At 41.9% G+C, this 10,601-nt stretch overlaps 4 protein-coding genes across 7 annotated transcripts; 2 read left to right on the forward strand and 2 right to left on the reverse strand.

Moving 5' to 3' along the window:
* Positions 1–227: 227 nt before the first annotated feature.
* nr2c2ap (nuclear receptor 2C2-associated protein) lies at positions 228–1,913 on the forward strand. Of its 2 annotated transcripts, none has more exons than XM_056277179.1 (5): positions 228–268; positions 489–579; positions 751–856; positions 1,008–1,075; positions 1,698–1,913. In XM_056277179.1, exons 1-5 carry the CDS (start codon positions 231–233, stop codon positions 1,818–1,820), a joined length of 426 nt encoding a protein of 141 aa, XP_056133154.1. In that variant the 5' UTR covers positions 228–230; the 3' UTR covers positions 1,821–1,913. The 2 variants fall into 2 exon arrangements, with proteins under 2 accessions (XP_056133154.1, XP_056133155.1); XM_056277180.1 differs by having other exon boundaries at positions 1,008–1,072; positions 1,697–1,913.
* A 132-nt stretch (positions 1,914–2,045) lies between these two features.
* On the reverse strand, positions 2,046–4,839 carry rfxank (regulatory factor X-associated ankyrin-containing protein). The gene is made up of 9 exons (XM_056276868.1): positions 4,835–4,839; positions 4,367–4,467; positions 4,053–4,154; positions 3,881–3,946; positions 3,689–3,789; positions 3,456–3,581; positions 3,225–3,291; positions 3,056–3,136; positions 2,046–2,940 (listed from the first exon to the last, which is right to left on the reverse strand). Exons 1-9 carry the CDS (start codon positions 4,837–4,839, stop codon positions 2,891–2,893), a joined length of 699 nt encoding a protein of 232 aa, XP_056132843.1. The 3' UTR covers positions 2,046–2,890.
* Positions 4,840–4,936: 97 nt separating this feature from the next.
* Positions 4,937–9,354, forward strand: borcs8 (BLOC-1 related complex subunit 8). Of its 3 annotated transcripts, XR_008810023.1 has the most exons (7): positions 4,937–5,061; positions 5,266–5,378; positions 5,862–5,926; positions 6,013–6,120; positions 6,539–6,629; positions 7,573–7,675; positions 8,270–9,354. XR_008810023.1 is itself a non-coding variant. In XM_056276997.1 (6 exons), exons 1-5 carry the CDS (start codon positions 5,025–5,027, stop codon positions 6,606–6,608), a joined length of 393 nt encoding a protein of 130 aa, XP_056132972.1. In that variant the 5' UTR covers positions 4,937–5,024; the 3' UTR covers positions 6,609–6,629; positions 8,270–9,354. The 3 variants fall into 3 exon arrangements, 2 of the variants coding, with proteins under 2 accessions (XP_056132972.1, XP_056132973.1); XM_056276997.1 differs by lacking the exon at positions 7,573–7,675; XM_056276998.1 differs by lacking the exons at positions 6,539–6,629; positions 7,573–7,675.
* Positions 7,397–10,053, reverse strand: tmem221 (transmembrane protein 221). The gene is made up of 3 exons (XM_056276996.1): positions 9,752–10,053; positions 8,962–9,047; positions 7,397–7,932 (listed from the first exon to the last, which is right to left on the reverse strand). The coding sequence occupies exons 1-3, from the start codon at positions 10,051–10,053 to the stop codon at positions 7,397–7,399; spliced, it is 924 nt and encodes a 307-aa protein (XP_056132971.1).
* Between the last annotated feature and the right edge of the window lie 548 nt (positions 10,054–10,601).

Raw genomic sequence — 10,601 nt, forward strand, 5'->3', positions numbered from 1 at the left:
AATGGTCTTTGTTCAGAATAATTTATCTAGTGCCGAGGGCTTCTGCTGATCATGGAAAAAGATCTTACCGACCTCCTCCAAAAAAGCGTGGAACATGCGACCAGGTTGCCTTTTAACTTAATCGAAAGAATGTGATTGCCCTCTAGTGGGAAAATGAGTTATTTCACCGTCGTAAAACGTAGCTCCACAGCTCAATATACGGCATATCGTTACCAACGCCACACCCCGGCATGGCTTCATCGTTGGTGTGCAGTGAAACGCAGAGCAGGTAATAACAATCGCGTTTATTGGATGAAATAAAGTGTCCGCATTATTCGGCAAACTTTGCGTCCGTATTTTAACGGGCAGCTAGTTTCTGGTAGTCTGTGGAGGGACTCGTGAACCCGCTGTGTGTGTGCAGTATGTGTGTATTTGGTTGGAGTTGAACACTACATTCACAGTATTGATGTACAGCAGATGTGTAATTGTTAGCCATTTGTCCAATTCAGAGTCAGCTCAGTTCTGAACAGAGATGTCAAGCAGTTTGGGAAGAAGTACATGTTTGACCGTAACGAAGAGACCTGCTGGAACTCAGACCAGGTAAAACTGCGACTTTACCCCAAAATGTGTAATGCAGTAGTGAAGTTACCGACTTTCCTGCCAACACCATTTGGTGCTCATAGAAAATTAGCTTTCAAACTCAAGAGATGACTGCGGTCTGTGTTGTATTGTACACAACCCAGTGTGATATAAACATTGTGGCTTTGGCAGGGTGATTCCCAGTGGGTCTCCCTGGAATTCCCACAGCCTGTCAAGGTGTCGGAAGTAAAGGTCCAATTTCAAGGAGGATTCTCAGGGAAAACGTGTAGACTGGAAGGTAAAGACATCCTTAGACGATATACTGCACATCTGACCTGATACGCCTCCGTTCTTCACTTTCCAGGTCAAAGCATTGCAGGCACGACCTGTATCTTTTGCTGTGATATGATACACCTGATGCACAACTTTGCTTTTGTGTTTTTCTTCAGGGTGCCCCAAAGATGGAGACTTGACTTCATTCGCTCAATTCTACCCTGAGGACAACAACTCTCATCAGATATCCTTCGTGTGTTCATAGCATTTATGATAGGAGATGAAATCAATTTATTGGTGGTACTTTGTGATGTAAATAAAACTAACATAATAGAAGATTATTGCTCTTGATATTTAAAAAAATGGCAGAGAAAATTCAAGAAATTAATCTGGATATTTTACCATTCATAAGAATTATAGTATAAATTGCACTATTAGATGTAAATCATCTTTGGAATTAATTTGCTATTCAACAAGTGTAATCTTCTATTATAAGTGCAACTTTTATTCTTTGATAATGCTCAAATTATTTGCACGGAAATATAATTGTGTGTGTACCAACATTAATTCGCTGACACAGAAGAATCAGGCCAATACCCATGTGCAAAAATGCAAGCTGCAAATTAATTTACATCATATAATTCAATGCATTTTGTCTCAATACACAAAAAATAATCTGTTTACAAGTAATGGGAGTTGTGTAGCTCTCAAAGCTGTATAACTGCTGATGTACCCAATATGACTGCAGACATTTGTACTTGGCCCTCTGGGGTATACGTGAAACTTACCATTGAGGAGCCACTAATATTTTTCTGGGCATGTCTGCATTACTGCCACGCTTATCATGTTCTTAACTCCACACCCACAGCTTTCCCATACAGGAGGCCCCTGCAGTACACAAACTAAAAATAGTGTTTGAGAATAGTGCTGACTTTTTTGGTAGGATTATTGTTTATTCCTTGGATGTCCTCGGGGAGCGAGCTTGGTAACTTTTTTTTTCTTCTTCTACATCATGAGAGAGGGGAAGTGAACTCGCAGGACATAGGACGGTGTGGTGACACAGGGGAACTGTGACATCTCTGACACCACCTTATAAGAACTGATGCGAATGGATCTACCGTGTCCTTTTTTGGTATGGGGGCTTTTTGGGGTTTGTTACCTCACATTCCTGCTCTCAAAAATAACCAGTGTAAATGCAAGGACTTGACATAGACTGCGGTTGCAGACTTTTTATTTCACATACGTTGGATTATTTGTTTTACAGTCAACCATCAGTTTTTATTGTTTGTTACCCGTGCCTTTCAGTTTTTACTGTGTATAAAGGAACACGATAAAATGCATACCACTTTTCATACCCAACTTTGTGTGGAAAGCATTTTTGCTATAAGTCAGTAAAACAAAGAGTTTGACGCACAGCCATTCAAATCTCAGTCTAGTCTGGTCATATAAAAAGAAAAAAAATAGTTTGTACAGAGTAATTTGTGTGTATATATGCACATTTGCTATGCTTAAGTTGTGCATATAAATGGCAACAAATGCAATTCCATTTGACATAAAGTCTTTTTCCCTGTATTTTTATCCCTGATGATCATTTTTCTGAAAGCAGTCTTTACCAATCATCTCAAATAGTGGATGGACAACTCGGGCAGTATGTACAACACCAACACTGTCTTAACGGTTTCGTCCATTTGAAAGAAAGGAAGGAAGCCACTTTGTATTTGTCATTGTACAGTTGTTCGGTTACAATGAAATTTGTCTTCTGCATTTAACCCATCCTATTGTATAGCAGCAGTGGGCAGCTGCAGCGCCCGGGGACCAACTCCAGTTCTTCTTTCCATTGCCTTGGTTAGGGGCAGAGGCAGGAGTATCAACCCTAACATGCATGTCTTTTTTATGATGGGAGGCACCCGGAGGAAACCCACGCAGACACGGGGAGAACATGCAAACTCCACACAGAAAGGACCTGGGACGGCCTGGGGTTCGAACCCAGGACCTTCCTGCTGTGAGGCAACGGTGCTAACCACTGGGCCACCGTGCCACTCCATTTACTATGGTAGCGTCATGGTGGCTTGTAGAGTTTCAAAATGTGGTCTTCCAACACTTTTTGGACTGAAAAGAAAATATGAATGAATTTAAAGTTTTACTACTGTGCAAAGCAAATTATTTTCAGTATTTTCTGGTGAAATGAAAACTGTCTTTGTGAGGTGCAAGGAGGGGTACCTACTCTTTTTGTGTCCGAGGGCAACAGCTAGGGCCATGGGACTATATCCAGAGTCAGACTCACTGGTCAAGTCAGCTCCTTTCGCTGAGATACAGCACAGAAACGGGAATTATTTCAAGTAGTTAAGAGTGCTGTCTTATATTTATAATACTCAAAAATATACACAGTCTACCTAAGAGTGCCTCCACACATCTGATGTGGTTCCCTCTTACAGCATACAGGAGGGGAGTTCCTCCATTCTGAAATAAAGAAATGTAAGTAAAAAAAAACAAACAGAATAATCACCTCTGAAGGCCATATTTGTATATATAATAGTTACTCAGTCAGTGTTTATGTCTAATGGCATGTTTGTAGTTTTCAGACTTAGGTGACATATTGGGCATCAACAAAATTCTCACTGTACCCAGTCATAAGTGTTAATGTCTACCCCATATCCAAGGAGAGAATTGACAATGTCAGCGAAGCCTCCAGCGCTGGCCAGTGTCAGTGCGCTCTCTCTCTCCCATGCAATAGTTCTGGGGTTGGCCCCCTAAGAGGCAACAGAAACATATCACAGATCAGGTGTTCTGTATCATGTCATCGACTACCGGGGTCACTGGATGTGAAGGGGGCTAGAGACACCACTTCTATAGTCACCTTTTCCAAGAGGAAATCCACGACTGCTTTCTCTCCAAACGCTGCTGCCCACATCAGAGGCGTGAAACCCCGTTCATCCTGTTTGTTAAGCACTGAGCGGTCTATAAAACAGAACTTGGAAGTTGAACATCATCGTAGTTTGACCCGTGTCATTTAACTAAAGAGGATGGTGAAAAGTTTCAGCTTCCTCACCTTTACTCAGGTGTGTAGCCACCTGTGACAGTTCCCCCTGAGCCGCCAGCTGGTGTATGGACAGAGCTGGGGGGGGGGGGGTCACACCAGCATATCAGTATGGTTATGAGACTCAAATAAAGTTGCCTTATGCCTACACCCAACTTTCCAGATGTTTGCATTTAATACTCACAGTCTAATGTTGCTGGGCGTGCTGTAACCTCGTTCCCACGCTGTCTGTTGGTGAGAGTGGTAGAGTGTTTGAGCAAACTCTCTTCATCTGCATCAGTGGTCTCTGGAGGCACCATCACCATAATGTAACGGCAATCAAGACAATTGTTATTGGTAGTAAATCATTCAATGGCTGAATAATGGATTCTAACACGTGTCAGGTGGCTTCAGATACTGAAAAAATGAACATTAAAAAGTTACAATGAACATTAAAAAAGTGACAATCTTAGAATGAAGAAAACGAAATGAAATTCTTCTAATAAACGGGCGACCTACCGTTGGACACCGCTTCTGCGGGACCCGAGGGGAATGAAATAATTGATTCAACATTTTGCCCATCAGTTAGCCCATCATTATGTACATTGTCCTCCATATCACTGCAACAGAAACAAAGACAAAGTAGAAAACAGTGTAAAACTGCCACCAAACACATATTTGCACTAATCAAAGCAATCGTTCTTGCAAAGATGTTACCAAAAAATCATCCTTTGTTTCGTCGCCAGATATGGCTAGCTCATGCGACTCCAATATCAACTTAATCCATTTGCCCTAACTTCCTGATGGCAGAACTGAAAGTAAATTACACAAAATAACATGGTGGGTCACGATGGATATCTGCTTGTGCTATAAATGTTTGCCTAACACAGACATTTTTCCCATATAATAACCACGTTAATTTGTTCTTTTCCAGAGAGAATTTAAGACAAATTTGAGCTATCTCTCACCATTATATCAATAGCTTACCTCATGAGAAGCTTTGAAGGAAGAACTATTGTTCCCAGGTTCACGTTTCATTCCGGGAGGTTGTCTTGGGGCACACAACAAAAAGATACGGAAGTACAAGGATATATCCGTCGTGTTGGGTTCGCCGTCCGTTCTTCAATCATTTACGCGTATCTCATACCACCATTTGTTCTCCCTTACATCGTTTATTATGGAGGACCAGGAGATGCAGCTCAAAGTTAAGCGAGGTAGTCACATTTCTCCGCATGCACTAAGTTTATTTTGCTGGCTTGCCACATTGAGCTTGCGTTAGCTACCGTTCTAACGCTGCTATGGCTATCGATAGCTGGTTTGTTGACAGTAGCAAATGCCTCTGCACGTCGCGAGAAAATACTCGCTTTCTCATCGATACGTTTCTCAGATGTTAAGCATCAAATTCTTAACTTTCACAGTAACGGACAAATTCACAGAGAGCATGTACGTCTTGGCAAACGAACCATCTGTGGCCCTCTACCGACTGCAAGAACACGTCCGAAGGTCGCTACCAGAGCTTGTACAACATAAGGTACGTCATGTGTAAGGGTTTTACACACACACACACACACGCACACAAATCCACCTTGTAAATCTAGATTTGTTTTCCAACGCTTCCTTTAAGAATGCAAATAATTTTGTGAATGCAAAGTCTTGTGTTAGCAGTTAAGAGAGATTTTGTGTGTGCTGAAAATGTGATTTTTATTTTATTCTTTTTTTTTTTAACTTTTGCTGGAGATTAGACCTTGTAAGGAGTTTGGGTAAAGAAATCATTTAAGTGCAGGGCTTGTTAGTTTTACCAGATTTCTGACGGTTCAGCTAAAGATGGTTTACGCATACTAGATGCCGAACATATTCTCGGGTCTTGTCTCATTTCAATTATATAAGGGTAGTTAAATTTCTTAAATGAAATAATTACACATAAGTCGAGGGTTTGTGGTACCGATAAGATCATAATCCAATGCCCAAATTGAATCTTAAATGATTTATATTTTTTTGGCACTCTCCCACACAGACAGATATGCAGAGCTGGGAGGAGCAGAGCCAAGGTGCCATTTACAGTGTGGAGTATGCATGCAGGTAAAACAGTGTTAATGACCTAAGTCAAATTTACCCATTTCCTAAACTGATGATCCTAATATTGACTTGCTGGTTGTTTTTTTTAGTGCTGTGAAGAGCATGACAAACAGCACCCTATATTTCAAAAGCATAGACGGCCTTCTACGTCAAGCCATCAGCATGAAAGAACAGATTGGCAGCTCCCAAGGACGCAGGTAGGAGGCAGCAGAGAAACCTTTCCACTGCCACGTGTCCAGTGTGTCAAACATCTAACCTTTTTCATCCTTATAATTTTTCCCTTCCCCATCTTCTCAAAGCTTATGGGGAAATTTACTTATTTGAGACTAATATGAGGCATTGCTTGAAGAATATTTTAATTTTCGTCCTGATAACTGTTCCTCATCCCAAAATATTCTTTCAGTTGCTTGTCACTTTTTCTTATTGTTCTTTGTTGTTCTTGGTTGCTGGTGGTCTTTAAATGTGTTCATGTGTTTGTGAGATCCCATTAGCTCATCCATTATAGCCTGTTATTTTATTTTTTCATCACCAGTTAAGGTTATTCTGAAATTGGTTTCATTCATGAAAGCCTCACATTGTTTTTCTTTTCTTTTTCCTATTGGCACATGCATGCAGTTTAAATGATGTGATCCCCTCTCCCATCCCCTCTGTCCCTGCTCCACATCCCCCACCCACTTCCTCATGACCTCTGTTGGACGTGTCCAAGGTTAGTAGTTCCTCCAACCATAAGTAAAAAAAAGGCCTGTACTTACATGTGTTTCCAGCAGTCATTTGGAAATGGGAGGAATATGCACTCAAGTGTACTTTTTAATGAGCTTTTTGTTAACATTATTTTAAAATACAAGCCATTTAAATGTCCAGTAAGCGTTCGCTGTCAAGTTGAATTCAAATGTGAAGTAAGTATTTATTCATTTTGTAATGAAATAACTTTGAGCGATACATGATGTAAATTCACTTATCTGCACACTGTGCACATATGTTTGGCAATATATCCCCGTCACTGTTCACCACTTTGTTTCAATATAAATTGTTCCATGTCAACGGATGCTATTAAGACTTAAAAAGTTTTGCTAGTTTGATTAATAGGAAACATTGATATGCAAATTAGTTTTAAAATCCATGTAAACTATTCAACAATTGTGCACAAAAGCCTGTCAGAATACTGAATACAAAATAGACTATGATCTGATAAGAGGGGATAAATTATGTCAGACGTCTTCATTCTTATTGTCAGTTTCGTGGGTTTGTGTAAAACCATTACATTCATTCATAAAATTCTTTACATGGTGTTTTTCAGTCTTTGCTTGCACCAAAATCAACGGCGATAAGTTCACATTCTATGCAATAGCAAGTGTACAGGACACCATGTGTATGGAGATGATACTTGATGTTAGCAGCCATCTCGTGGTGTTCTCAAATGTAACCATATCTTCCTTAACTGCACTATCTTGAGAAAGAACAGCCTCTTCCACATCACACTAGAGTAGAGTCCTTTGTGGAAGCCCCCGATTTGCGTGCCAGCACACTTCTCATCTCGTTATTGACCCCGTTCCAGGGTTTAGTCTGGGCCTGCAGCAGGCCGGACTCAGTAGACAGGGTTCTATGCATCCGAGAACTGCCTCCACTGCTGTAACCATCTTTGTCACTAGCCTGGCTCTGAGGCCCTCCAGAAGGAGAGTATGGCTGGTGGTGGTGGTGTTGATCCCGCTGTTTCGGGTTTGCACATGGAGGAAAGGAGATCTGACGGTGGAGGTGAGACTGACTGTGATGTAGTCGGGGTTGGTCCACTCCAAGTTTGAGTTCACATGGTCGGGAGAGGGGGGTGCTACTGCTTCTGTATTCATTTCGGAACAGGGTATCGGGGCCATCATTGTGCCTGGTGCTGTGGGACACTTTAACTAGAGAGTGGGTCAAAATGACCAGAAGGACTAGGATCCCAGAGGACAGGACACATGCACTGGCGATACCTGTCTCCACCTCAAATATCAGAAGCATATAGATGGACATAGCTGCCAAGAGGGATGGGAAGAGGAAGAAAAATAAATTAGGGAATGCCTTTCTCCTGCAAACAGACAGCTGTTTATAGGATGAAGCTCTTCCATATGCAACATAAAATTGACCAAGAAAATATTGGGCATTAGGCTATGCTAAGAAAAGCAGTAACATAGAAATTGTCAGTTGCGTGTAAAATGGGGAAGTAAATTTCTCTCTATCCATACATGAGCCCGGTTCTTCAAATCTGCAAATTGACAAATATATATCTTTGTCATAAAATGTCAAAGAAACAGCATTTTGTTTGGTAGACTAGTTGTTTTGAGCTAATGTGTCCTCTCTCTTGGTTCTCAGGAAAAGGACCATGGATCCAGGCATTCTGAAGGAAGGGGGAGAGAAGCACAGCTCTGGAATGTGAAAATACGTTTTTTTTTCAGGGGTGCTGCTGCAGCATTCTCTCCCTCTGTTCCCCTCTTGATAGAGGCTGAAGTGAGGCCCAAAGGGCAACACCTCCCTCGTCACAATGGAGCAACTGCCTCCAGTGACCCCCACCACCACCACCACCTCCAAACAAGCAGCTCAGCGGATAGAGGACCCACACCACTGCCAGGTTCTGCAGTAAAAAAAAAAAAACTCATGCAGTGGCCACCGCTCAAAGAAGGCTTTGTTCACCTGGACACACCAGTGAAAAAGCAGTAGTGCAGCAGTTTTCCCTCTGCTGTTGAAATCCTCCTGCTTACGTTTGGACCTTACTTTTTTTAAGCTGCGCCATTACGGCAGTCGAATTAAGTTGAGCACAAACAACTGATTGTTTATTTGTGAAGTCTGTTGTAAAAGGATGAAATGATTTAAGAATTAATCTGCTTTGTAATGAATTGTACTTGACATGCATATGGATAAGGTACACATGTGTGGCCACAGGACTGGGGGAGAATGCTGGTGACTTAACAGCACCTCAGCGCTCTTAAATGGCAAACTTGGCAACATGTTCTTACAGAAAGCCGATAAAGAAAGAATGACATGTTATTTCTGTCTCGTAATTTTACCTGCCAGGTACACCGAAACCCCAAGGCAGAACAGTCCAATAGCCACATGTCTCACAGCTCTGCTGTCCAGCAGGAACCAGTCTGCTCTGTGGAGGAAAAAATGGCAAAAATATCAACTTACAAGTGTCATAGCTGCTAAGTTTTTATATATATATATGTGTTTACCATGTGACATTGCAGCTTTGTTTTAACACATACAGCCATTTATAATTGAGTTTTATTTCCTTGGATCTTAGCTGTGTTGTCAGTGGATGACTGAAATTTGTTTGTTCTCGTTATTTTTCGGTTATGTTGATAAATCTGACCTTTAAAGTCATGCAGTGTGTGATTATTGATTCTTCTGTTTGCATTATCTCCATGTTAAATATATTGTTTAAAGTAAATTGATATTTGTCAAAAGTTTTCTCATCAACCCTGCCCTGGAATGTCCTCTTTCTATGAAGAAAGATTTGTAAACCAACGTGGGAAAGAGCCAACAAGTGGCCGTGCACTGACTGCACAATGAGTGGAGTGCCATTGTGTGGACGGGATTCCTGGTGAGTTTAGAGGTGGGGGTCGACCAGCAGCGACAATGCGATCCGTGCTTCTGCACCCTGACACAATAAGCATGCACCTAAATAATTTGGGGGGGGGGGGGTTGTTTTTTTTCCCCCAATGAATCCTGATTAAAAAGTTTCCCTAAATACCAGCGTGCAAACCAGCGTTATACATAACCTAATTAGCATAGCCTGCAAGCAACAAAACGGGAGCTGCAGCCTTTCGATCGGACGGGTTTTATCCTGGAGCGTACCTGTCCGTTAACTGTTCCCCTTTGCAGATCTCAGTTGAAAAGTAGCTGTGGAGGAGACAAACTACCACGGAGCTCAAACTGAGCGTCAGGGACAGGGCAGAGAGCACCGTGCACAGAGGCAGCAGCACTACCCAGACATGGCTCGGCACGACGGAGGTCGCAGGGGGAGAGGAGTCCTTCCCTGCACCGTGTTGTGACTGAAGCTGGAAAATCAGAATGACCGACAAAACGGACATGATGGCCGATAAGATCCCTAGCAGAGACAGCACGAGAAGAGAGCGCTGGCTGTAGGTGTGAGTCATCTCGGCAGACAAGCAGCTTCCTGCACTTGCAGAGAGTTGTATCCTCTCCCCTCTCTCCCTTTTTTTCTTCTTGCAAACCAAAAAAAAAAAGTTTTAATCCTCCGTAAAGTCCGCCAGCATTTGGGAGTTTGCACACAAAAAAAACACAAAAAAAACAATTTAGGTGTCCTTTCGGGGTGGACCGTGGCGTTGGCAGTAGTGTGCTTGTTGTGGGAGCGCAGCCGCTGCTCCGTCCGTCTGAGCATGTGATGTGCTTTAAATCCGCAGATTAAAGAGCCGGGCAATAACAATGGACTTTTCTCTCGGACTCTCGGATACATAATGTCGACGTGCTCCCCGGAGGAGCTGACCAACTTAGCAGAAATAGTCCTCGGCTGAGAAGTGATATCAAGATAATTGTGTTTGCAATTTTGTGTTTGTTTTTCTATTTTATGTAAAATGACCCCTACCTTAGAACACCCCTTACAAAAAAAAATACTTAAAGTTCATTTTATTAAGTAAACTTAAGTGTAGTTGAAGTATAATTTACAAGTTTACTTCATGTAGTA

Source organism: Lampris incognitus, chromosome 3, assembly GCF_029633865.1.
Source record: "Lampris incognitus isolate fLamInc1 chromosome 3, fLamInc1.hap2, whole genome shotgun sequence".
In the NCBI taxonomy this organism is placed as follows: domain Eukaryota; kingdom Metazoa; phylum Chordata; class Actinopteri; order Lampriformes; family Lampridae; genus Lampris; species Lampris incognitus.